The sequence below is a fragment of the Esox lucius genome, chromosome 4, assembly GCF_011004845.1.
Source record: "Esox lucius isolate fEsoLuc1 chromosome 4, fEsoLuc1.pri, whole genome shotgun sequence".
NCBI lineage: Eukaryota > Metazoa > Chordata > Actinopteri > Esociformes > Esocidae > Esox > Esox lucius.
In genome coordinates, this window is record NC_047572.1 from 34,598,021 (window position 1) to 34,625,697 (window position 27,677).

General features: G+C 41.6%; 1 protein-coding gene across 5 annotated transcripts; it reads left to right on the plus strand.

The window, feature by feature from the left end:
• The first annotated feature begins 148 nt into the window (after positions 1 to 148).
• On the plus strand, positions 149 to 22,966 carry LOC105007785 (sodium/hydrogen exchanger 2). 5 transcript variants are annotated; one of them, XM_013131282.3, is made up of 15 exons: positions 149 to 638; positions 1,385 to 1,607; positions 2,880 to 3,120; positions 6,409 to 6,659; positions 7,223 to 7,370; positions 7,651 to 7,720; positions 10,959 to 11,155; positions 11,334 to 11,423; positions 11,867 to 11,937; positions 12,596 to 12,730; positions 12,853 to 12,949; positions 13,180 to 13,251; positions 13,503 to 13,613; positions 18,003 to 18,066; positions 22,618 to 22,832. In XM_013131282.3, exons 1-15 carry the CDS (start codon positions 392 to 394, stop codon positions 22,755 to 22,757), a joined length of 2,157 nt encoding a protein of 718 aa, XP_012986736.1. In that variant the 5' UTR covers positions 149 to 391; the 3' UTR covers positions 22,758 to 22,832. The 5 variants fall into 5 exon arrangements, with proteins under 5 accessions (XP_012986736.1, XP_012986735.1, XP_019901296.1 ...); XM_013131281.3 differs by lacking the exon at positions 18,003 to 18,066 and having other exon boundaries at positions 22,618 to 22,966; XM_020045737.2 differs by lacking the exon at positions 18,003 to 18,066 and having other exon boundaries at positions 1,412 to 1,607; positions 22,618 to 22,966.
• Positions 22,967 to 27,677: the final 4,711 nt, after the last annotated feature.

Genomic DNA, 27,677 nt, shown 5'->3' on the forward strand with positions numbered 1-27,677 from the left:
ATCGTGTAAAGTTTGGGTTATGGTTTAGAGTTAAGGTTAGTATTAGGGTTTAGAGCTAGGGATAAGGTTAGTATTAGGACTTTGGGTTAAGGTTAGCTTTTTGAGGTTAGGGTTGTGGATTCCAGGTCCTCACAAGGATAGAAAACCAAAATGGGGTTTGTTCAGACCCATGAGGGGACCCAAAGTGCCCACAGAAGTAGTAAACTCTTATCAGTCCCCACTGTGTGTGTGTGTGTGTATAGAACTATTACTGCTGGTTGAGTAGCAATGCCAGCTCAGGAATTCCTGTTCACATTAGCAGCCTTAGGCTAGCAACTCTAGGCAGTTTGGACAGTCCTGTCCCCTCGCTCTCACCGTTTCCATTCCCTTTCTCTCCTAGTATGGTGGCAACATGGATGGACGGTGTACTCATGCTGTGCTGCTTTTACTCTGCCTGGGTTCTTGTCTGTCCTTGACCCCTCCTGCCCAGCCGTTTGTCCGCCAGGAGAAAGCCTCTGGGCTGGGGTCGAACAGCAGCAAGGGTGGCCTGTCCCTGGATGTCCCAATGGCTCTCAGGGTGTTCAGTGTGGACTATTATCATGTTCAGGCTCCATTTGAGATCGTCCTCTGGATCATGCTGGCTTCCCTCGCCAAACTGGGTATACATCTGCTCTGGTTTCTCACACACATTGGTTTTTATCCTTGTGGGCACCAGCAAAATTATTCCCTAACCTTAACCTCAATAACCTAACCGTTATGCCTAAACTTAATCCTAACTCCTAATCTTTATCCTATGCCTAAACCTAACCCTAACACCTAAACCTAACACACCGCTAGTGCCTAAAACGAATCCAATTTAATCCCATTTGTAAGCGTTACCTGAAACCTAAGCCCAAAAAAGCTTTTCTCTTTGTCCATTGGATAAAACCTGGTTTAACTATCTTTGTGAGACCTTCTTGTTCCCACATGTATTGTAAACCAGGAACACAAACAGTTAAGAGAGGTGAACATGTAGAATTATACATATTTTGTAATATTTCAATTTGGAGATTAGAGTTGTAGTAGTCATGTAACTTTGGGACTGTAGAGATGTAATCCCAAATAAAATGGTCAAGTCTAGAATAACTAGGATACTGGTTTGGTGCTTAGTTACATAGAGTTGAATGTCATCCACAAAATGAGAGGAGAATGTCATCCACTTATTTACTGTCATTAGTAATATTTATACCATGTAGAATATATTTAGTGTGATTATTAACATATAGAATGGTTTTAGTGTCATTAGTGAGATTATTAACATGTCAAATGTTTTTAGTGTCATTAGTAATATTAATACCATGTCAAATGTATTTACTGTCATTAGTGATATAATCACCATGTACACGAGATCTCCGCTGTCTCCCAGGGTTTCATTGGTCAGGGCGTCTCCCAGCAGTAGTTCCAGAGTCTTGTCTCCTCATCATGGTGGGCCTCCTGGTGGGCGGAGTTATCTATGGTGTACGTCACTCTGCTCCTCCCACCCTGAGTGCAGACGCCTTCTTCCTGTTTTTGCTCCCACCCATCGTCCTTGACGCTGGTTACTTCCTACCAGGAAAATTGTTCTTCGAGAACCTTGGAACCATCCTCTGGTACAAACAATGAAAATATACTGAACAAAATTATAAATGAAACACTTTTGTTTTTGCCCCATTTATCATGAGTTGAACTCAAAGATCTAAGACTCTCTATTTACACAAAAGGCCTATTTCTCTCAAATATTGTTCACAAATCTGTCAACATCTGTGTTAGTGAGCACTACTCCTTTGCCGAGATAATCCATTCACCTCACAGTTGTGGCATATCAAGATGCTGATTAGACAGCATGGTTATTGCACAGGTGTGCTTTAGATTGGCCACAATAAAAGGCCACTCTAAAATGTGCAGTTCCATCACACAGCACAATGCCACAGATGTCGTAAGTTTTGAGGGAGTGTGCAATTGGCATGCTGTCTGCAGGAATGTCCACCAGACCTGGACAATATTTGAGAGAAATAGGCCTTTTGTGAAAAATAGAGAAAGTCTTAGATCTTTGAGTTCAGCTCATGATAAATGGGGGCAAAAACAAAAGTGTTGTGTTTATAATTTTGTTCAGTGTACATGCCTCTCTCTATTTTTCTTTTCCTACCCAATGGAATGGTACTATAAGGAATGTAAAGATGTTGCGTTTATAATTGTGATTTTAGGTAAAGTGTGAAAATTCCTGGAGTGACTGGCATTGTCTTGGTAACATTTTATCAGCCACAACACCTAACCCCCGAATGTCTGGTCCACCCAATCACCGATCAGGTGTCCAGTCCACTCAACCACCAATCAGGTGTCTTGTCCACCCAAACACAAATCAGAGGAACAGTCAGTGCCGCTGAGCTGTCTTTGTAATGCGCACTGACTTGTAGCAGAATAAGGCAGTACCTACTTCATTAAAACATGAAATAATGTTACTAAGTAGTTAGATAGCTAGCTTATTTAAGAAACATTGCATCTAGTGTTGTAGGCTACTAGCTGGTTAGCTTCTCTTTTGTAATATTAAGGGGCTCACTCCGAATATTACAGTCAAAATTACAGTTCCATTTGATTCTAACTCCCATAGTGTTTTCTAAGGTAATTCATAAAATAATATGATCTCTTCCACTAAGACCAACTTGAGGTGATGAATTCAAAAATACATACAAGCAGAAAGCTATGCACAGAATGTTACTTCCTCCATCTTGAACTTTTGGTGATTTTCTTTTATATAACCTTAACACTATAAAAACCCTAACAGTACAACACGTCGCCTTGAAAAGTAGAACTTTAATGATAAAACAATATGGATATATCTGTACATATTCATTTGTTTCTGATGTGTGTGTGTGTGTGTGTAGGTATGCGGTGCTGGGGACGCTGTGGAATGTGTTGGGTATCGGTGTCTGTCTGTACGGTGTGTGTTTGTTGGCATCTGGTTCTCTAGGGGACGTGTCTCTACTCCACTGCCTGCTGTTCAGCTCTCTAATAGCGGCCGTGGATCCGGTAGCTGTTCTGTCTGTCTTCCAGGAGATCCACGTTAATGAACAGCTCCATATATTGGTGTTTGGAGAATCACTACTCAACGATGCTGTTACCGTGGTAAAGACAAAAGGGGTGGCGGGGGGTAGGGGGCATGTTACACTTAAAGGGGTACTTCAATAAACTAGAAATGTTGACATGTTCCATGATATGCTCCAGAAATATTTTGTATTGAACAACGTATCAGACAGGCTGTGGATGGAAGACTGTTTGATGTATCAGACAGGCTGTGGATGGAAGACTGTTTGATGTATCAGACAGGCTGTGGATGGAAGACTGTTTGATGTATCAGACAGGCTGTGGATGGAAGACTGTTTGATGTATCAGACAGGCTGCGGATGGAAGACTGCTTGATGTATCAGACAGGCTGCGGATGGAAGACTGCTTGATGTATCAGACAGGCTGCGGATGGAAGACTGCTTGATGTATCAGACAGGCTGCGGATGGAAGACTGCTTGATGTATCAGACAGGCTGCGGATGGAAGACTGCTTGATGTATCAGACAGGCTGTGGATGGAAGCCTCTGAAATATGTTTCCTAAGGGTCATTTCAATTAGCCTTGACAGACACCATTTAAGATCGTTTGGAAATTCTTTCTATAGAAAAATATATGACTTTTCTAAAACATCATATGGCAAGAGGACCACCAGTCCCCGGAGAGGTCTGATAACCACTACTCCATTGCAGTCATGTGGCTCCATTCAGTGGAAATAATACAGAGCATGTTGATACGTCGTCTCTTTATGCTCATGGAACTACCTTTCTGGATAACTTGGATGCAAGAGGTGTATCGTTACGTCCATGTTTCCACCACCCACAGCATCTGCAATTCCAATCATCCAGTCCATCACTACTCCCAAGCCTAACCTTTGGCCAATTAACCTCTTGATTGGTAAATTGTGATGAGAGGCTACCTTACCTCTCTCTTCTAAACCATAATGTTGGATTTTATATACTGGCAACCTCTAACTAGATGATTTCAGAACAATGCAAGATATCGTGTGTCCTCTTTTTTGTGCTTTCTGAGATGGAATGACTCTTAACCCACCCAAGCCAGTCATTGTTCAGTTAGTCGCTCTCGAAAGTATTCACCCCACTTGGACATTTCCATAATTCACTGAATTACAAACTGAAATACATTTATATAATTAGAATTATTTGCCACTAATCAACACGGCGTAAAACAGAAAAATAAAACCTGGAAATTGGTTTAAATTAATTACAAGGATTCAAGTATGCAAGAATTCACACTTTATAGTAGACACACCCAAATTAGTTGTGGTGTAACCAGTTGTCTTTAGAAGTCATGTAATTAGCTGAATGAGTTGTGGTGTAACCAGTTGTCTTTAGAAGTCATGTAATTAGCTGAATGAGTTGTGGTGTAACCATTTGTCTTTAGAAGTCATGTAATTAGCTGAATGAGTTGTGGTGTAACCAGTTGTCTTTAGAAGTCATGTAATTAGCTGAATGAGTTGTGGTGTAACCATTTGTCTTTAGAAGTCATGTAATTAGCTGAATGAGTTGTGGTGTAACCATTTGTCTTTAGAAGTCATGTAATTAGCTGAATGAGTTGTGGTGTAACCATTTGTCTTTAGAAGTCATGTAATTAGCTTAATGAGTTGTGGTGTAACCATTTGTCTTTAGAAGTCATGTAATTAGGGAGGAGGGTGAGAAGAGCACTAGTCAGGGAGGCCACTAGTCAGGGAGGCCACTAGTCAGGGAGGCCACTAGTCAGGGAGGCCACTAGTCAGAGAGGTCACTAGTCAGAGAGGTCACTAGTCAGGGAGGCCACTAAGAGGCCTATGGCAATCCTGAAGGAGTTACAGTCTTCCACGGTTGAACCTGGGTGCTTCACAAAAGTGGCCTTTGTGAGAGCATGGCAAGAAGAAAACAACTGATATTAAATCTTGGCTAAATTACCGGAAGGCATGTGGGAGACTGTGGCCAAGAATGTGTGGTGTGATGAGGCCAAAGTAGAACCTTTTGGACTCAGCGTTAAGCTCTATGTTTGGCACCCACTTAACACTGCACCACATCCTGAGAACACCATACGTACCATGAAGCATGGTGGTGGCAGCATCTTGCTATGGGGATGTTTCGCTGCATCAGGGCCTGGAACACTTGTGAAGATACAGAGCAAAATGGATGCAACAAAATACAGAGAAAACCTGACACTCATCTTCCAGCAGCACAATGAACCCAAACATACGGCCAAAGACACACTCTATAGCTTAAAAAGAAAAAGGTCAGTGTCAGTGGCCAAGTCAAAACCCGGACCTCAATCCAGTTAAAATATGTGAAAAGAGTGAAATTGCAGAGCTTGAGCAATTTTGCAAATATGAAGGGGCAAAAATGTCTGTGTCCAGATGTGTAAAGCTGATAGATACTTATCCAAAAATACTAATTTATGTAATTGCTGCCAAAGGTGCTTCTACCAAAATATGACTAAAGGGGATGAATACTTATGCAATACATTGGTCTCTGTTTGTGTTTGTAATTAATTTAGAACAATTTGTAAATAAAAAATGTCCCTTTCTTTTTTTGCTGATCCAACACAGTATCACAGGTTTTGTGACATCTACACACATTTCTTATTAAAATATTGTGACATGCACATGTAAAAGGGCGTTTTTTCGTGTGTAAGACACAGTTTTCTTCCTATGGTGAACCTCATACCAAATGTTACTACTTTTCATGTACATGACACAATTTTTCTGCAGGAGTCGTAGTGAAATAATTAATTGCTAATTCTTCTGTTACCTCACAAGTAGTCAGTACTGAGACCATCGTTACGCAGCCTGAAATGTGTTCCCATCCCTTCCCAGATCAAATATGTTCCAAATAAATATCTTGCATTTTTTGTGCCAACTGGCTATGGTAAATGTGGGATCAACTGCCGATGTTTTGCATTAAATGCATCATAAAGACGATTGTGTAATACACACGAAAAACTGAAGCTGTTGTTGAAATTATGATGAGAGTCATGTAATATACATTAAAACTAGATCCATATATGACACAAATTATTAAGAAAATCGTGACCTGTACATGAAAAAAATGCCTTTTACATGTGCATGTCGCGATTTTGTAATACGGAATTTGTGTAGATGTCACGAAATCCTGTGATACTGTGTTGGCTGATCAGTGGCAAAAACTCAATGTGGAGTCCAAGGGCTTGAATACTGTAACGTTCTGGAACAGAAAACTGAATGCAGAGAATCACGTCCACAGTGATGTCACTGTGGTAAAGGCTGATGGTATCCTATAATTCCTTAATCTACCTTTGTCTTCCTCCCTCTTCCTCAATCCATCCTACCCCTTCTCCATCCTCCACCTGTTCGTCACCAGGTGCTGTACAAGTTGTTTGAGTCATTCCTGCGGTTGCCGGTGGTGACAGGGGTGGATGTGTTGCTGGGTGGCTGTAGGGTGTTGGGGGTGGGGCTTGGGGGTTTAGGGGTGGGCCTGTTCTTCGGCCTGGTGGCTGCTCTGACATCACGCTTCACCTCCCGAGCTCAGGTCATCGCCCCCCTGTTTGTGTTCCTCTACTCCTACCTGTCCTACCTCACCTCTGAGATGTTACACCTGTCTGGCATTATGGCGTACGTAACAGAGTCACGGGTGGGGGTGTAATCTGTATGGTGTCATTGTGTGTGTGTGTGTGTGTGTCTCTTTTGTATCGTGACATTGTTTGGGTGTGTTCAGTATTGTGGCATTGTGTGTGTGTGTCCAGTATCGTGACATTGTGTTTGTGTTTCTTCAGTATCGTGACATTGTGTGTGTATCTAGTATCGTGACATTGCATGTGTGTGTTAAGTATTGTGACATTGTGTATGTCTGTGTCCACTTTTCTGACATTGTATGTGTGTTCAGTATCATGACATTGTGTGTGTCCATTATTGTGACAGCGTGTATGTGTGTTCAGTAATGTGACATTGTGTGTGTGTGTTCCGTATCGTGACATGTGTGTATCCAGTATCTTGACATTGTGTGTGTGTGTTCAGTATTGTGACATTGTGTGTATGTTTAGTGTTGTGACATTGTGTGCCTATGTTCAGTATTGTGACGTGTGTGTGTTTAGTGTCATGGTATTTCATGTGTATGTTCAGTAATGTGACATTGTGTGTGTATGTTCAGTATTGTGACATTGTGTGTGTATGTTCAGTATTGTGACATGTGCAGTCACCATGAAGCAGTACGTCGAGGCCAACCTGTCTGAACGCAGTAACACCAGTATCCAGTACTTCTTGAAGATGTGGAGTTCTGTCTCTGAGACGCTCATCTTTATATTCCTGGGAGTTTCCACAATACAGGTGACTAAACTTATATACCCCCCTCCCTCTCTTATTGATCAATCTCTTCATCTATGAGATGCTCACCATATTCATATCATAGTGTCCACAAGACAGATATCAAAACAGATATCTCTAAATGTGTTATCTGATATGGATGTGAATACCTTCAAATGGATGCTGACATTCTGCACTCATTTCAAATCCAAAGTCAAACAAATGCGTGTCACTGTCATGACACTTTTGGAGTTCACTGGATGTAATAAACAATCAAAAATCTACCATTGTATTGATCCTCCAGGATGTTCACATGTGGAGCTGGGCCTTCGTCTGTTCAACACTGCTGCTCTGTCTCCTCTGGAGAGCTACAGGTACACAGACACACTGCTGCTCTGTCTCACCTGGAGAGCTACAGGTACACAGATAGACACACTGCTGCTCTGTCTCCCCTGGAGAGCTACAGGTACACAGACACACTGCTGCTCTGTCTCCCCTGGAGAGCTACAGGTACACAGACACACTGCTGCTCTGTCTCCCCTGGAGAGCTACAGGTACACAGACACACTGCTGCTCTGTCTCCCCTGGAGAGCTACAGGTACACAGACACACTGCTGCTCTGTCTCCCCTGGAGAGCTACAGGTACACAGACACACTGCTGCTCTGTCTCCCCTGGAGAGCTACAGGTACACAGACACACTGCTGCTCTGTCTCCCCTGGAGAGCTACAGGTACACAGACACACTGCTGCTCTGTCTCCCCTGGAGAGCTACAGGTACACAGACACACTGCTGCTCTGTCTCCCCTGGAGAGCTACAGGTACACAGACACACTGCTGCTCTGTCTCCCCTGGAGAGCTACAGGTACACAGACACACTGCTGCTCTGTCTCCCCTGGAGAGCTACAGGTACACAGACACACTGCTGCTCTGTCTCCCCTGGAGAGCTACAGGTACACAGACACACTGCTGCTCTGTCTCCCCTGGAGAGCTACAGGTACACAGACACACTGCTGCTCTGTCTCCCCTGGAGAGCTACAGGTACACAGACATATGCTCTGAGGGGTGGCCTGTCCTATTCTGGCTGTGCCGGTAGACATGGAGATTATGAGAACATAGACCGGGTAACTGTATAACTACTATGACAACTGCTGTGGTAAAAAAGTATTCATAAAATAAATGTGATTCATTGATGACGCTTAGGGTCGAGCGAGAGATTTGCCTCAAATACAATTCTTTTTGGGGAGATATTTATAATCAGATTATTGCTATTTTAACATTCTAGAACTTACAGGAACTCTGTAAGGAGCTTCACTTTAATACCTGACATGTATAGAGATGACTTAAATGTGTGTACATACAGGCTCGCTACAAATTAACGTTCAAGGTGTGTGCTGTAAGGCTACTGTAGATCTCATCACTACTCCTAATTGGGACAGGTTTGAAATCCTGATTTGGCATTGATTCTGATCTGGATACTGATTTCATCCTGTTGACACGTCAGTTAGTTCCTGTTGATAGGTCAGTTAGTTCCTGTTGACAGGTCAGTTAGTTCCAGTTGACAGGTCAGTTAGTTCCTGTTGACAGGTCAGTTAGTTCCTGTTGACAGGTCAGTTAGTTCCTGTTGACACGTCAGTTAGTTCCTGTTGACACGTCAGTTAGTTCCTATTGACACGTCAGTTGGTTCCTATTGAAACATCAGTTAGTACCTGTTGACACGTCAGTTAGTTCATGTTGACGTGTCAGTTAGTTCATGTTGACGTGTCAGTTAGTTCCTGTTGACGTGTCAGTTAGTTGCTGTTGACACGTCAGTTAGTTCCTATTGACACGTCAGTTGGTTCCTATTGAAACATCAGTTAGTACCTGTTGACACGTCAGTTAGTTCATGTTGACATGTCAGTTAGTTCATGTTGACGTGTCAGTTAGTTCCTGTTGACGTGTCAGTTAGTTCCTGTTGACAGGTCAGTTAGTTCCTGTTGACAGGTCAGTTAGTTCCTATTGAAACTTCAGTTAGTACCTGTTGACACGTCAGTTCCTGTTGACACGTCAGTTAGTTCCTGTTGACACGTCAGTTAGTTCCTGTTGACACGTCAGTTAGTTCCTGTTGACACGTCAGTTAGTTCCTGTTGAAACACAATTTAGTACTTGTTGACACGTCAGATAGTTCCTGTTGACACGTCAGATAGTTCTTGCTGACACATCAGATAGTTCCTGTTGACACGTCAGATAGTTCCTGCTGACACGTAATTTAGTACCTGTTGACACGTAATTTAGTACCTGTTGACACGTAATTTAGTACCTGTTGACACGTCAGATAGTTCCTGTTGACACGTCAGATAGTACCCGTTGACACGTCAGATAGTTCCCGTTGACGCGTCAGATAGTACCCGTTGACGCGTCAGATAGTTCCCGTTGACGCGTCAGATAGTACCCGTCGACGCGTCAGATAGTTCCCGTCGACGCGTCAGATAGTTCCCGTCGACGCGTCAGATAGTTCCCGTCGACGCGTCAGATAGTTCCCGTCGACGCGTCAGATAGTTCCCGTCGACGCGTCAGATAGTTCCCGTCGACGCGTCAGATAGTTCCCGTCGACGCGTCAGATAGTTCCCGTCGACGCGTCAGATAGTACCCGTCGACGCGTCAGATAGTACCCGTCGACGCGTCAGATAGTACCCGTCGACGCGTCAGATAGTTCCTGCTGACACGTAATTTAGTACCTGTTGACACGTAATTTAGTTCCTGTTGACACGTCAGATAGTTCCTGCTGACACGTAATTTAGTACCTGTTGACACGTAATTTAGTACCTGTTGACACGTAATTTAGTTCCTGTTGACACGTCAGATAGTTCCTGTTGACACGTCAGTTAGTACCCGTTGACACGTCAGATAGTTCCTGTTGACACGTCAGATAGTTCCCGTTGACACGTCAGATAGTTCCCGTTGACACGTCAGATAGTTCCCGTTGACACGTCAGATAGTACCTGTTGACACGTAATTTAGTACCTGTTGACACGTAATTTAGTACCTGTTGACACGTCAGATAGTTCCTGTTGACACGTCAGATAGTACCCGTTGACGCGTCAGTTAGTACCCGTTGACGCGTCAGATAGTTCCCGTTGACACGTCAGATAGTACCCGTCGACGCGTCAGATAGTACCCGTCGACGCGTCAGATAGTTCCCGTCGACGCGTCAGATAGTTCCCGTCGACGCGTCAGATAGTTCCCGTCGACGCGTCAGATAGTTCCCGTCGACGCGTCAGATAGTTCCCGTCGACGCGTCAGATAGTTCCCGTCGACGCGTCTGTTTACTAAAGTTAATCTTTATCCTAACATGTGGTGCCAGTGTGTATAAGAATATCTAAATACTCTCTGATACCTCACAGTTTCAGACACCAACCCGAGACTCACCACTACTGATGGAACACTACTGTGGCTCAAATCTACAGACATAGAGAAAACTAAATGGCGACAAGGACAGTGGAGGGAATGTTGGAGTTAACTTTTCTCCTTTCCTCTCCCCTCCCTTTCTCTCCCCTGCTCCCTCTCCCCTACTCCCCCTCCTCTCCCCTACTCCCCCTCCCCTCCTTTCCCCTCCTCTCCTCTTCTCTTCTACAGGTGTAATCCTGTTAACAGCAGTGGTGAACAAGGTCAGGCGTAATGTGGTAACATTCAGAGACCAGTTTATCATTGCCTATGGTGGTCTGCGAGGGGCAATCTGCTTCTCGCTCGTCTTCCTAATTGATGACTTTCCCAAGAAGAGACTCTTCATCACCACCACCATAGTAGTCATCCTCTTCACAGTCTTTGTTCAGGTGCACTGTGTGTGTGTGTGTGTGTGTCTGTTTGTGTGTCAGACAGGATTCAAACCCCAGTCAGTAGCCCACAGAGTTTAAGAGACCAGATTACTCCCAGTCTCCTAGGAGTTAGTTAGCCATAAGAGACCAGATTACTCACATTTGTGTGTTGGTGTGTGTGTGTGTGTGTGTGTAGGGGATGACCATCAAGCCATTGGTAGAGCTTTTGGAGGTCAAGAGGAGAAAGAGAAATCTGCCAACTGTCAGCGAGGAGATACACAGCAGGGTGACAAACACTATATTTTACAAATATAGTTTGTTTCCAATATTTTTCTCCAGTTTTGTCACATTCAACCTATTAACCTTTTATGTACAAATAGTAAAATCTAATCATTTTCAAAGTCAATGCAAGACAAATTGTAATTGCCCTCTCCCTCCACCTCCTCCATCTCCTCCCTACACCTCCTCCCTACACCTCCTCCCTCCACCTTCTCCTTTTACCTCCTACACCTCCTCCCTCCACCTTCTCCCTTTACCTCCTACACCTTCTCCCTACACTTTCTCCATCCACCTTCTACACCTTCTCCCTCCACCTTCTCCCCCTTCTCCACCTTCTCCCTCCACCTTCTCCACCTTCTCCCTCCACCTTCTCCATCCACCTTCTACACCTTCTCCCTCCACCTCCTCCACCTTTTCTCTCCACCTCCTCCACCTTCTCCCTCCACCTAGCTCTTGGACCATTTGCTTGCAGGTATTGAGGATGTCGTTGGCTACTGGGGACAACACTACTGGAAAGACAAGTAAGACCAGAGACCCAAGACACCATAGATACCTCAGAGACCTGAGACCTCAAAGACCCCTGACACCACAGACATGCCAGACACCCCAGACACATTGGAGCCCTGAGACCTCAAAGACCCAAACACCTCAGACACCCCAGAACCCAAACACTTCAGACCCCAGACACCTCAGAGACCTGAGATCTCAGTGACCCCAGACACCTCAGATACCTCAAAGACCTGAGATCTCAGAGACCCCAAAAACTCCAGACACCTAAGATACCTCAGAGACCTGAGATCTCAGAGACCCCAAACACCTCAGACACCTCAGATACCTCAGAGACCTGAGATACCAGAGACCCCAAACACCTCAGACACCTCAGATACCTCAGAGACCTGAGATACCAGAGACCCCAAACACCTCAGATACCTCAGAGACCTGATATCTCAGAGACCCCAAATACCTCAGACACCTCAGAGACCTGAGGCCCTAACCACTCAGTTCTTCATTTGACCAATAGAGGGCAGCAGATACCTATTAGTGACAGTCATCTCAAGCCTTCACTCTTTGATTATCTGACTGTGTCTCTGCAGCTCTGTCTTTCTGTAGGTTTCAACAGGTTAATGGACAGTAAAAATCTGTCTCACAACCGTTACCTGTCTCTCTCTCTCTCTGTAGGTTTGAACAGTTTAACCAGCGGTACCTGTGCCGGTTCCTGATCCGTGAGGAGCGTCAGGCTAGGAGCAGCATTGTCAGGGTCTATCAGGAACTGGAGAGGAGAGATGAGAGAGCAGATGAGGAACATATAACACAGTTAGACTCAAATCTCCTCTCCTCTCTCCTTTCCTCTATGCTCTTCAACTCACCTTGCCTTTTCTCTCATTTCCTTTTCTGATCCCTCTCTCCTTTTTTTATTCCTCTTCTGTCTTCCCCAGTGTAGATGTTAGGTGTCAGACCAGACCACATCTCTTAGAGGAGATGGACAGTATCAGGCGAATCCTCACCAGAAACCTCCACAGCTTCAACAACAAGGTAACCAGAGTCTGTTTTCCAACATTTACACTAATTAATAAATCAATACAAGTGTATAAATCAATAAACCAATCAGTGTAACAATCAATAAACCTGCCAGACTGTACACAAAACATGCAGAACATCTTGATTCTATTTTTTGTCAGTGGGAGAACAAGTTGAGGAACTTAGATATTAGTATTCAATCAGGCTTGATATGATTTACAATTCCACTGTTTGTGCCCTTCTAGTTGGAGGTTGTGACCAAGGTGGCCTTATCAAACATTCACCATATGTTTGCCGATGTGAATATCTTACAAAAGGTTATACGGAAAAAAACTGCACCGTTTAAATAGCTCTTCAAATGACCACCCCCACAGGGTGGTCATTTAGTTTTGTACATATATTAAAATAAACTCTTAAAGATACTTTCCAAACCCCATTCATGACAAAGACATTCCAAGTAAAGGACAAAAACAAAAACATTTGATATCTTTGCATTGTTTATCTAATTTGTTGTGTGTGTATATGTTGACGCCACTCTCTGAGTTTGCATGTGTGTGCTCACCTACAGCAAATCCCAGCCTACAGTAGACACACACTACATGGAACCCCTGCTGCAGAAGGCAGGAAACCCCTCAGAAGACATCAGAGTTTGGGAGGGAAACACTCACCCTGGTCACAGGTAACACCAACTGTGCATAGCATAACACATTCCTCAATTCAACCTTACAGTTAGGTCTGGAAATATTTGGACAGTGACACAATTTTCATAATTTGGGCTCTGTACGCCACCACAATGGATTTGAAATGAAACAACTGAGATGCAGTTGAAGTGCAATTAAGGGTTGAACAAAAATATCATATGAATTGTTTAGGAATTGCAACCATTTTCATACACAGTCCCCTTATATCAGGGGCTCAAATGTAATTGGATAAATTAACACAATCATAAATAAAATGTTCATTTCTAATACTTTGAGAATCCTTGAGAATGCATGGACTTCACCAAATGCCAGGCCTTTACTGCAGCTGTCTTCAGTTGTTGTTTGTTTGTGAGTCTTTCTGCCTTTTGTCTTCAGCAAGTGAAATGCATGCTCGATCGGGTTTGCCCTAATAAACACCTGGGTTGCTTTCGCAGTACATTTTGGGTCATTGTCCATCTGTAAAGTGAAGTGCCAACTTTGTGAATTTGTCTGAATCTGAGCATACAATACATCCCTATAAACCTCAGAATTAATCTGACTGATTCTGTCTTCTCTCACTTCATCAATAAACACTTGTGACCCAGTGCCACTGGAAGCCATTCATGCCCATGCCATCACACTGCCTCCACCGTGTTTTACAGATGATGTGGTATGCTTCATGAGCTGTTCCAAGCCTTCTCCATATTTTTTTCTTCCCATCATTCTGGTACAGGTTGATCTTACTTTCATCTTTCCAAAGAATGCTGTTCCAGAACGGGGCTGGCTTTTTTAGATGTTCTTTGTCAAAGTCTAATCTGGCCTTTCTATTCTTGAGGCTTATGAATGGTTTGCACCTGGTGGTGAACCCTCTGTATTTGCTCTCCTGAAGTCTTCTCTTTATGGTAGACTTGGATAATGATATGCCTACCTCCTGGAGTGTGTTCTTCACTTGACTGGATGTTGGGAAGGGGTTTTTCTTTACCATGGAAAGGATCCTACGATCATCCACCACTGGTGTCTTCTATGGACGTCCAGGCCTTTTTGTTGCAGAGCTCATCAGTGTGTTCTTTTTCTCAAAATGTACCAAACTGCTGATTTGGCCCCTCCTAATGTTCCTGCTATCTCTCTGATTGATGTTTTTTTGCAGCCTACAGTGGGGAGAACAAGTATTTGATACACTGCCGATTTTGCAGGTTTGCAGGTCCTTCTTACAAAGCATGTAGAGGTCTGTAATTTTTATCATAGGTACACTTCAGCTGTGAGAGACAGAATCTAAAACAAAAATCAAAAAAATCACATTGTATTATATTTAAATAATTAATTTGCATTTTATTGCATGACATAAGTATTTGATCACCTACCAACCAGTAAGAATTCCGGCTCTCACAGACCTATTAGTTTTTCTTTAACAAGCCCTCCTGTTCTCCACTCATTACCTGTATTAACTGCACCTGATTGAACTCGTTACCTGTATAAAAGACACCTGTCCACACACTCAAACAAACAGACTCCAACCGCTCCACAATGGCCAAGACCAGAGAGCTGTGTAAGGACATCAGGGATAAAATTGTATACCTACACAAGGCTGGGATGGGCTACAGGACAATAGTCAAGCAGCTTGGTGAGAAGGCAACAACTGTTGGCGCAATTATTAGAAAATGGAAGAAGTTCAAGATGACGGTCAATCTCCCTCGGTCTGGGGCTTCATGCAAGATCTCACCTCGTGGGGCATCAATGATCATGAGGAAGGTGAGGGATCAGCCCAGAACTACATGGCAGGACCTGGTCAATGATCTGAAGAGAGCTGGGACCACAGTCTCAAAGGAAACCATTAGTAACACACTACGCCGTCATGGATTAAAATCCTGCAGTGCACGCAAGGTCCCCCTGCTCAAGCCAGCGCATGTCCAGGCCCGTCTGAGGTTTACCAATTACCATCTGGATGATCCAGAGGAGGAATGGGAGAATGTCATGTGGTCTGATGAGACAAAAATAGAACTTTTTGGTCTAAACTCCACTCGCCGTGTTTGGAGGAAGAAGAAGGATGAGTACAACCCCAAGAACACCATCCCAACCATGAAGCATGGAGGTGGAAACATCATTCTTTGGGGATGCTTTTCTGCAAAGGGGACAGGACGACTGCACCATAGTGAGTGGAGGATGGATGGGGCCATGTATCGCGAGATCTTGGTCAACAACCTCCTTCCCTCAGTAAGAGCATTGAAGATGAGTCGTGGCTGGGTCTTCCAGCATGACAACGACCCGAAACACACAGCCAGGGCAACTAATGAGTGGCTCCGTAAGAAGCATCTCAAGGTCCTGGAGTGGCCTAGCCAGTCTCCAGGCCTGAACCCAATAGAAAATCTTTGGAGGGAGCTGAAAGTCCGTATTGCCCAGCGACAGCCCCGAAACCTGAAGGATCTGGATAAGGTCTGTATGGAGGAGTGGGCCAAAATCCCTGCTGCAGTGTGTGCAAACCTGGTCAAGAACTACAGGAAACATATGATCTCTGTAATTGCAAACAAAGGTTTCTGTACCGTCACTCACAGTTGAATAGTACCTATGATAAAAATTACTGACTTCTACATGCTTTGTAAGTGGGAAAACTTCCAAAATCAGCAGTGTATCAAATACTTGTTCTCCCCACTGTAAGGATGGCCTGTTTCACTTGTATTGAGAGATTCTTTGACCACAGCTTCAAAATGTGAATTCCACACCTGGAATCAACTCCAGAGCTTTTACCTGCTTAATTGATGAAGAAATCTTACCTGGGACCAGTTTGGAAAAGTCAAGCCACTTAACACTGTTCATGGTGGTATTTTGTGCAACAATAATTTGGTCCAGAAAAATGCTAAATGATACAAAGGAGGTGGGAAACATTGTTCACCCATCAGTAATACTGTAAAAATGTATAATAAGATACTTAACTTTCCATACAATGTTTTTAATCAATGAACAAGAAAGCTAATCTAGCCTAACTGTTGCTGTGGAGCTACGTAACTTTATAGTATCCAAAATCTGTTTGTTTCTTAAATTAACAGTCTCAGCTAGCTTGCTACAGTAAAGTATGAATTAATGTTGCGCACAACGTGTGAAATAACGCGTTTTCGTCAAAAAGCGTAATTACTGTATATAATCAGCAGATGGCAATGTTGGGTAGCTTTTGTCCACAAATTGTAGCCTCTGTAGTACTATGCTACTGTTAGCATACCAAATTCAGTGAGTTAGCTTGCTCCATTTAGCGTAATCTTACTAAAATAGTGATTTCTACAATTAAATTATAATATTTATATTCATATACAATACATACCTGTATTATCATTTTTAATCACAGTTAATTGTTATCTTAGAGAAAGAAAGAAAAATAAATGTATAGGGCCCGTTGCTGTCCATGTCCTTGTCCACCTGGTCATACTTCTGACCTAGTCTAAATTTAAATAGACTCTGGATTTAGCCCACATGCATTTATTAATTATTCCAATTGGACTTCTTAGGGAGTTTTTCCTAGCCACTGAAATTCTACACTACTGTTGTTTGCTCCTTGGGTTTTAAGGCCGGGTGTTTAACAAAACTTGTGTCCAATTATTTCCTGACCTAACTGTATAACCCTCCTAGGAACCTGACGAAGCGCGTTGTGTTGTGTTTCATTGTATTGTGTTGTTGATTTAGGTTGAATTGTATTGTATTGTGTAAGGTAGAGTTGTGTTGTGTTTCATTGTATTGTGTTGTTGATTTAAGTTGAGTTGTATTGTATTGTATTGTGTAAGGTAGAGTTGTGTTGTGTTTCATTGTATTGTGTTGTTGATTTAGGTTGAATTGTATTGTGTAAAGTAGAGTTGTGTTGTGCTGAGTGTTTCAATTTAAATGTGTCGAGTGCTGTAGTTTTGGATTGGGTTACGATGTATTTCTGGTCACTCCGCATGTGTTAGGTTGGGTTGACTTTTAGTTAGTTGTGTTGTTTTGGGAGTATTCTGGTCATTCAGCATGGGTTGGGTTGGGTTGTTTTGAAATTATTCTGGTATTCAGCATGGTTTGGGTTGGGTTGAGTTGGGTTTGCTTGGGTTTGGTTGTGTTGAAAGTTTTCTGGTCATTCAGCATGGGTTGTGTTGGGTGTGCTTGGCTTGGGTTTGGTTGTGTTAAAAATATTATGGTCATTCAGCATGGGTTGTGTTGGGTTGTGTTGAGAGTTTTCTGGTCACTCAGCATGGGTTGGGTTGTGTTGGATTGTGTTGAGAGTTTTTTGGTCACTCAGCATTGGTTGGGTTGGGTTGTGTTGTGTTGGGTTGGGTTACATCTCCGAGGGGAGAATACATATTTTAATGAGACAGACGGGGAGTCCAGATCCTGCAGCTGTTGACTTGGTCACAGTGTGTCTATGTCTCCTTCAGGTTGAGGATGAGCAGCCAGGTGGGACAGAGAGGGGAGGTGTCGTACTTGGCAGGTCCAACACAGGTACAGTACAGACATATCCTCTTAAGCCTGATTGGTGATGTTTAAGGTATTACCACTAATCCTTAACAAATCCTTACAGTTTTGTTTATGATGACCTTCAAGATTTATTGTCCGATCTGGCAATACATTTTTGTTTCATAGGACCTAGAATGTAAAAACAATTCCTGCCATCCACTTCCTGTTGTCTTAAAACACAGACTTGTTGTTTAAAGGAGACAGGTATTCATAATAACACTTATTTTGGCTTCAATAAATAATGGATCAAAAGTTAAACATGTTCTTGTATATTTTATATCTGGAGGATATTCAGCCACTGATGCTGCCTGTAGCTAGCTAACTTTTGTAAACCAAACCCTGTCTATCTAGCTAGCAACCACAAGAAGATAATTTACAAACCCGATTCCAAAAAAGTTGGGACACTGTACATATTGTGAGTAAAAAAGGAATGGAATAATTTACAAATCTCATAAACTTATATTTAATTCACAATAGAATATTGATAACATATCGAATGTTGAAAATGAGACATTTTGTAATGTCATGCCAAATATTGGCTCATTTTGGATTTCATGAGCGCTACACATTCCAAAAAAGTTGGGACAGGTAGCAATAAGAGGTCGGAAAAGTTAAATGTACAGATAAGGAACAGCTGGAGGACCAATTTGCAACTTATTATGTCAACTGGCAACATGATTGGGTATAAAAAGAGCCTCTCAGAGTGGCAGTGTCTCTCAGAAGTCAAGATGGGCAGAGGATCACCAATTCCCCCAATGCTGCGGCAAAAAATAGTTTCTCAGAGAAAAATTGCAGAGTTTGAAGTTATCATCTACAGTGCATAATATCATCCAAAGATTCAGAGAATCTGGAACAATCTCTGTGCGTAAGGGTCAAGGCCGGAAAACCATACTGGATGCCCGTGATCTTCGGGCCCTCAGACGGCACTGCATCACATACATGAATGATACTGTAATGGAAATCACAACATGGGCTCAGGAATACTTCCAGAAAACATTGTTGGGGAACACAATCCACCGTGCCATTTGCCGTTGCTGGCTAAAACTCTATAGGTCAAAAAAGCGCAGGCGTTTTCTCTGGGCCAAAGATCATTTCAAATGGACTGTGGCAAAGTGGAAAAGTGTTCTGTGGTCAGACGAATCAAAATTTGAAGTTCATTTTGGAAAACTGGGACGCCAAGTAATCCGGACTAAAGAGGACAAGGACAACCCAAGTTATTATCAGCGCTCAGTTCAGAAGCCTGCATCTCTGATGGTATCGTGTTGCATGAATGAGTGTGGCATGGGCAGCCTACACATCTGGAAAGGCACCATCAATGCTGACAGTTATATCCAAGTTCTAGAACAACATATGCTCCCATCCAGACGTCGTCTCTTTCAGGGAAGACCTTGCATTTTCCAACATGACAATGCCAGACCACATACTGCATCAATTACAATGTCATGGCTGCATAGAAGAAGGATCCGGGTACTGAAATGGCCAGCCTGCAGTCCAGATCTTTCACCCATAGAAAACATTTGGCACATCATAAAGAGGAAGGTGCGACAAAGAAGACCTAAGACAGTTGAGCAACTAGAAGCCTGTATTAGTCAAGAATGGGACAGCATTCCTATTCATAAACTTGAGCAACTTGTCTCCTCAGTCCCCAGACGTTTGCAGTCTGTTATAAAAAAAAGAGGGGATGCCACACAGTGGTAAACATGGCCTTGTCCCAACTTTTTTGAGATGTGTTGATGCCATGAAATTTAAAATCAACTTATTTTTCCCTTTAAGTGATACATTTCCTCAGTTTAAACATTTGATATGTCATCTATGTTGTATTCTGAATAAAATATTGAAATTTGAAACTTACACATCATTGCATTCTGTTTTTATTCACAATTTTACAGTGTCCCAACTTTTTTGGAATCGGGTTTGTAGTAATGGTATTTCCCAATCAGATGTTACCACATCGAACAAGGTTAGTCACATCTGATTAGTCACTATGCGGGAAGCTAGCCCAAGTTTAGCTTACAATTATAAATCTGTGAACTCCCCTGGCAAAATCACACTGAAAATGATTAGAAATGATTAGAAAAAGCAATACAATTTGAGTGCTGTTCTTAAATAAAGATGCAAGATGTGCTCAAAAGTTTGCAGAATTGGTAATACAGCTACAGAAAAAATTAGGAGACCACTGCACCTCTTTCTTTCCTTTCCAAAAACGTCAAAAAGGAAGGTTTTGAGTTAGGAACAGAAGCATTCAATTTGCAGTGGTCTCTTAATTTTAACCCATCTGTTCCTCACTCAAAACTTTCCTTTTCAACTTTTATGGAAAGGAAAGACAAAAAGTGCAGTGGTCTCCTAATCTTTTCCAGAGTTGTATGTACCATTTGTAAAGAAATCATGAGTGAGCAGGCAAAACACACATCTTTTATTTCTTATGGGATTCACAGTCAACTGTAGGTCATAACAGAATGGGACAATCATAAAACAAAACATGGCAACAGAGAAAAAAATGAACTGACCCCTGTTCAAAAGTCTGCATACCCTTAGTTCTTAATACTTTGTATTGCCCCCTTTAGCATCAATGACAGCATGGAGTCTTTTGTAATAGTTGTCTATGAGGCCCCAAATTCTTGCAGACGTGGTATAGCTGCCTATTCGTCTTGGCAAAATGCCTCTAGGTCAAGCAAAGTCTTTGGTTGTCTTGCATGAACTGCATGTTTGAGATCTCCCCAGAGTGGCTCGATGATATTAAGGTCAGGAGACTGTGAGGGCCACTCCAGAACCTTCACCTTTTTCTGTTGTAACCACTGGAGGGTCAACTTGGCCTTGTGTTTAGGGTCATTGTTGTACTGAAAAGTCCAAGAGCATCCCATGCGCAGCTTTCGTGCAGAAGAATGCAAATTGTCTGTCAGTATAACATTTTGCCATACATTTACACAAGATTCCCCATACCTTTAGAGCTCACACACCCCAAAACATCAGTGAGCCACCACCATGCTTCACAGTGGGGATGGTATTCTGTTCACTATAGGCCTTGTTGACCCCTCTCCAAACATGGTTGTGACCATAAAGCTCTATTTTGGTCGCGTCACTCCAAATTACAGTGTGCCAGAAGCTGTGAGGCGTGTCAAGGTGTTGTTGAGAATATTGTGGCATTGGCGCAGTAAAGCTTTTTTGTGGCATTAGCGCAGTAAAGGCTTCTTTCTGGCAACTCGACCATGCATCTCATTTTTATTCAAGTATCATCGTATTGTGCTCCTTGAAACAACCACACTGTCTTTTTCCAGATCAGCCTGTTTTTCTCCAGAGGTTACCTGTGGGTTTTTCTTTGTCTACCTGGCCTTGGCTTGGTTTCAAGAGATCCCCCCACTTCTTAATAAGTGATTGAACAGTACTGATTGGCGTTTACAAGGCTTTGGATATCTTTTTATATCCTTTTCCATCTTCATAAAGTTCCATTATTTTGTTACGCAGGTCTTTTGATAATTATTTTCTGCTCCCCATGGCTCAGTATATAGCCTGCTCAGTACATCCACATGAGAGCTAACAAACTCATTGACTATTTATACACAGACACTAATTGCAATTTTAAAAGCCACAGGTGTGGGAAATTCACCTTTAATTGCCATTTTCACCTGTGTGTGTCACCTTGTGTGTCTGTAACAAGGCCAAACATTCAGGGGTATGTAAACATTTGATCAGGGCCATTTGGATGATTTCTGTTATCATTATGATTTAAAAAGGAGCCAAACAACTATGTGATCATAAATTGCTTCATATGATCACTATCCTTAAATAAAAGACAGTTTTTTGTATGATCAGTCATATTTAAAAAATCAGTGCCAACATTTCACAATTTCTTCCATGGTATGCAAACTTCTGAGCACAACTGTAAATCTGACACACTATCAAACATTGTTGAATTTACTTTCAAGAGTAAACATGGAAAATACTTTAAGATCCTGACATAGGATCATTTCCAGACTGGAATAACACAATTTATAACATGAAAAAGAGATCTGATTCTTTTTTCAATAGTATACATTTTAATCTTATGAGATTTGCACTTGTGAAATTATGAACAATAATTGCAATTACCTAATGGTGTTCTGTTTTGATTTCCTTTCTTTTTGAATGTAGGCTGTCTGTTTTGTTCTGATTGTCTTCACCTGTTTGTTGTTAGCCCTCGTTAGCACCCTATTTAGTTTAACCAGTTCTGTCAGCCCTTTCCCAAGTTATTGTGTGTGTCTCTTGCCTGCCATTGTGTGTTTTGTGTTTTTGCCTGTCTGCTTCCTGCCTTTTTAACAGTTTTGTTAGTAAACCCTTTTGTTGTCCTTTCACTCTGTGCCTGGAATCCTTTTACCAAAACATTACATTAATTAAATTACCTTAAATGATTCCACATAATTCCAAATGAGCATGTTGACAGGTTGTCATATTCCTAATTATGTATTAGCTTTTGATCATATACATTTTCAATTGACAGAACATTCCTCCAGAGCACAATTCCCAATGAGAAATGCCTGACCTCTGACCTGTCCCTGACAGGAGGTGCCAGACCTAAGCCACTACTCCGAAACCTATCCGACCCCCCGCAACAGAAGGAGACCCATCAAGACCACCAGGAGGAGCAGGGGGCTGCAGGGACAGACACCCCAGCCAAGAACTTTTATGTTGGGGAGGAATAACAGTCTCGACCCCCTGGAGCCCAGCTGTCCAGACCCCCAAAAACTCAGCTATGCCCTGGACAATAAGACCTGAAGACCAATGTATACAGATACTGAGAGACAGACAGATACCACTAGACAAAAGGACAGACAAACAGACAGTGAGCTCAGCTTAAGTAGATGGAATTAAATAGTTGCTCTTCTCTTAATGTGTGGGTTGTAGTGAAGTGCAGAGAGTTCAAATAAAAACTATGAAATATGAGTTTTGGGGTCTGCCTTTTTGTTATTAATGTAAGTCAAACAACCTTCTATGACAAGAGAATAGAGAAAAAACATGAGGATGAGAATAGTAAAAAAAACAGGGTAGAGAGGAGAAGAGTTTAGTCTGTCCTCTACTCTCTTGCTTATTTACACTGAGAAGATACAATACTAGTCCTAAAAAAACACACACGTTTTAGTTTTCTAAAACTTAACCCAGAAATCCCTGTTCCTTATTCATGGATTACACGTTTCGTCACCATACTACTTTAAATGTTTGTTGTGGGGTTAACTGTCCTTACTAAAACCATGTGAAAATGAGAAGAAATGGCTTTATACCATAAGAGTGGGTTTGATGTATTTGATGAACTGCATGCTCAGTTTGACACCACTGTTAGAGGTGATAAAGACTTTCTAACATGTCATGACATTGACCCTGATTCATGAAACATGCGTACCTTCACATTTGATCTTAAGGTGATCGTACGATCATTTCACAGACAGAGATGGTATTCGTCAATATTATCTTTGTCGTATCCTTACGATCAAACTCACGTCTGGTCGGAGACCGTGTAAACCAATGTCAAAAATATAAGATCATGCTTGATTCACAATAAGACCATCATTATCAACAACAATCATAATCAACCTCAGTAACAACAACCACAATTACAATAGTAATAGGTAATATAAAATAAGATGACAAGGAATATAACACATAACAACATTCCACAATATTAAATATTGTATTACTACCCTAGGCTATTATAGAATTATTCCTTTATTTCACTTTATTCTGTATTTTCTCTTATTGCTGTTGTTCATGCTTTTGTAAGGTTTGAAATGCCTTTCTGTATGTAATGCGCTAGACAAATTACCTTGCTTTGCCTCGCTTTTCCTGAGTCACTCAGGCCTATCAACATACCGTGGGGAGAACAAGTATTTGATACACTGCCGATTTTGCAGGTTTTCCTACTTACAAAGCATGTAGAGGTCTGTAATTTGTATCATAGGTACACTTCAACTGTGAGAGATGGAATCTTAAACATAAATCCAGAAAATCACATTTTAATTACTTAAAAATCATACAATGTGATTTTCTGGATTTTAGTTTTAGATTCCACACAGTTGAAGAGTATGATAAAAATATATATATAATATACATTTCAGCATCACGGACAGAGAATGGAGGTCTAATTATCATTAGTCATGTTTAAACTTCACAGAAAATAAGGAAATGCATTGAATAACATGCAAATTGGTGTTCCGGCGTCCACTACTTTATCTGATTAATCAATCTGCAGTGACATCTACACTCATTTCGACCAGGTGCGACAGTTTCGTGAATCACACTTAGAGAATTTATTTATTTATTTATTTTATTTTTTTTAATCCTTTATTTTACCAGGGGATGTCCCATTGAGATAATCAAATCTCTTTTACAAGGGAGCCCTGGGGCAACAGTTACACAAATTACACAGAATCACAGAAACAGTCACAACAACAAAATTAATTTACAAAACATATGAAATTATTAAAAATAACATAAAGGGGTTATTTAAAACATGCGCATTGTTCAGATTTGGATTGCCTAAGTAATTGTTTAAAATGTTCAAGTGGGATAAAAACAGAAAGCTGCAAAACTTTTTGGAGCAAATTCCAACACCAAGGAGCAACATAACTAAAAGCAATCTTACCAAATTCAGTTGTTACACGTGGGATATTCAGAGTCAGAATGTTATTGGAGCGGAGATTGTAAATGGAATGTTTCCTGGTTAACAAGCTAATAAGATAGCTGGGTAAAATACCATTGATAGCTTTATAAATAAAAATGTGCCAATGGAACCATCTACGCAGACCTAAAGAGCTAAAACCAGTCGCCTCATAAAGATGACAATGATGAGTGCGTGTCTTGGCATTAGTAATAAATCGTAATGCACCATGGTAGACTGTGTCAAGTGCATGCAGCATGGTAGAGGCAGCATGCATATAAATAACATCCCCATAGTCCAAGACTGGTAAGAAAGTGGCACTGATCAATTTCTTCCTAGCTTGAAGTGTAAAACAGGATTTATTTCTAAAATAAAAGCCAAGCTTTACTCTCAGCTTTCTCACTAATTTATCAATATGAACTTTGAAGGTTAGCTTTTCATCAATCCACAGACCAAGATATTTATAAGATGAAACATTTTCAACACACTTCCCATCCAGTGTGGAAATGGCTAGGGCGGTTGATACGGGTACTATGCGAGACTTTGTGAACTGCATCACCTTTGTTTTACCAGTATTTAATACCAGTCTAAGTTCAATGAAGGCAGCCTGCAATAAATTAAAAGACTGCTGTAGTGATTGATAAGCTAGAGCTAGGGTGGGTGCAGAACAATATAGTACGGTGTCGTCTGCATAGAGGTGTATTTTGCCATTATCTGCTACAGAGGCGATAGTGTTTATGTAAATGGTAAACAAGACCGGACCAAGAATAGACCCTTGAGGGACACCTTGCTGGACCCCCAGTGGGGCAGAACTATGCCCATCCACAACTACAGTTTGTGTTCTGTTGGCGAGATAGTTTCTGAACCAATCAACTGCCTTAGTCCCCAAGCCAATGTCCCGGAGCCTCTTGAGCAGGATACAGTGATCAACTGTGTCAAAGGCTTTTGACAAGTCAATAAACAGGGCAGCACAGCTCATCTTATGATCGAGGTCACAGATGATGTCATCAAGCACCTTAGTAGCTGCTGTAATGGTACTATGCTTAGCCCTAAAGCCTGACTGTTCTGGGCAAAGTATGTTATGATTTTGTAGGAAGCCTTTAAGTTGGGTATTTACTAAAGACTCTAGGACCTTTGCAAGTACAGACAATTTAGAGATTGGCCGTTAATTATCGAGAATGGAGGGGTCCCCCCCTTTCAGCAGGGGCAGCACGTGGGCTGATTTCCAAACATCTGGTATGTCATTTGAAGACAGGGACAAGTTAAAAATGTATGTAATATGAGATGATCATAAGTCTCTCCCAACGTTCAAATCTTTTGATTAGGGACTTGTACTTGGACTGGACACCAGATGGCGCTTCATCGCTGCTCCATCTCCTTTCTGCTAGTGAAGGAAATGTGAAGCTGTAGTGCGGTTGACAGACATAGAATTTGGAATTTGATCATATTTTGACCAGTTATATACAACAAGCACTAATATTGCATATTTTGATTCTTACAAAAAAAAATCTACTTGGCCTTGTAACAAAGCAGCAGTAAAGTCACTGCAGTCACTCCAAGAACAGGGTTTGAATCCTGCTCTGAGTTCACCCCAGGGAGCCCTAGGAGGGTGGTGCAATTGGCTGGCATGGTTAGGGTTTAAGGGATCAGTAATCTAATATTGTTTCCTTGCCTCGCCACGCTAACGACTACTTCTCAACATCGAGTCCTGAATCCTCTTGGAGTTAGGATGAAGGCATCTTTAATAATTCTAACTGCATGACTAGATGCTGCCCCTAAATAATTAGTCTGCTTAAGAATTATTTGACTGTTTGATTCAGATGTGTTTGGAGTATTGCAATCAGACATGACAACAATTGCCTGGATTAATAACTGTGCAGCTTCCTATATGAAGGAAAGGTTGTACATTATGAATGCAGTAAAACATGAACCTACACAAGAGACTCAATACCTTGAAGGACAACAACTTGGTGTTGAAACAAAGCTAGTATAATACTAATAATAATAACAACATGGTGTTGAAATAAAGGCATTATCATAATAACAATAACAACATGGTGTTGAAATAAAGGCATAATCATAATAACAATAACAACATGGTGTTGAAATAAAGGTATAATAATAATAAAAACATTGTGTTGAAATAAAGGTATAATAGTAATAATACTATCAACATGGTATTGAAATTAAGGCAATCATAATGACAATAACAAAATGGTGTTGAAATAAAGGTATAATAATAATAATAATAACAATTATATCAACATTGTGTTGAATTACGGTATAATAGTAATAATAATAAAATGGTGTTGCAGTAAAGGAATAATAATAATATGGTTTTGATATAAAGGTATAATAACAATAAATAATAACATGATTTTGAAATAAAGATATAATAATAATATCAACATGGTGTTGAAATAAAAATAATAAACCTAACCCTGTCCGGGGTCACCACAGTGTCACTGGACCCCCCTGTCTCAGCCCCAAGGTCTTATGCTGCTATATTATTGTGCCTGGGGGAGTAGGGTCAGTTCCCCTTCATTGTAAGTCCTTTATAAATCTAAGGAATGCCCGCGCTAAGATGTCCTTGTCTCCTACACCTTTTAAACTTAGAAGGATATGAGGTATTGGACCACAACTCAGGACTACCCAGCCCAAAAGACTCGTAACTGTCCCTGTCCAAAGTCCTCCTGGTTGTGTTGCAGGTCAAGTAACTGACGTAGCTACCACTTCACTGACCTCCCCCGATTGTCCCAGTCCATGTCCAGCTGGTCATGCATCTGACCTGGATTATGTTTTACAGACTGAGCCCACATTAATTTAATAATTACTACATTTTGTTCACTTGGCACAGACAGAAGTAGACACCATCAGTGCCTAGTTCCTCTCTAGGTTTCTTCCCTTTTTAGGGAGTTTTTCCTAGCCTCTGTGCATCAACAATTTTGATGCTTGCTCCTTGGGGCTTGAG

Bases quoted from the DNA above. Each gene is read 5' to 3' on its own strand.
- LOC105007785 (XM_013131281.3), top strand. From the start codon at position 392: ATGGATGGACGGTGTACTCATGCTGTGCTGCTTTTACTCTGCCTGGGT. The intron at 7,371-7,650 runs GTGACTAAACTT...TTGATCCTCCAG, and splicing joins TGGGAGTTTCCACAATACAG to GATGTTCACATGTGGAGCTG. The intron at 11,424-11,866 runs GTGACAAACACT...CCCTCCACCTAG, and splicing joins GCGAGGAGATACACAGCAGG to CTCTTGGACCATTTGCTTGC.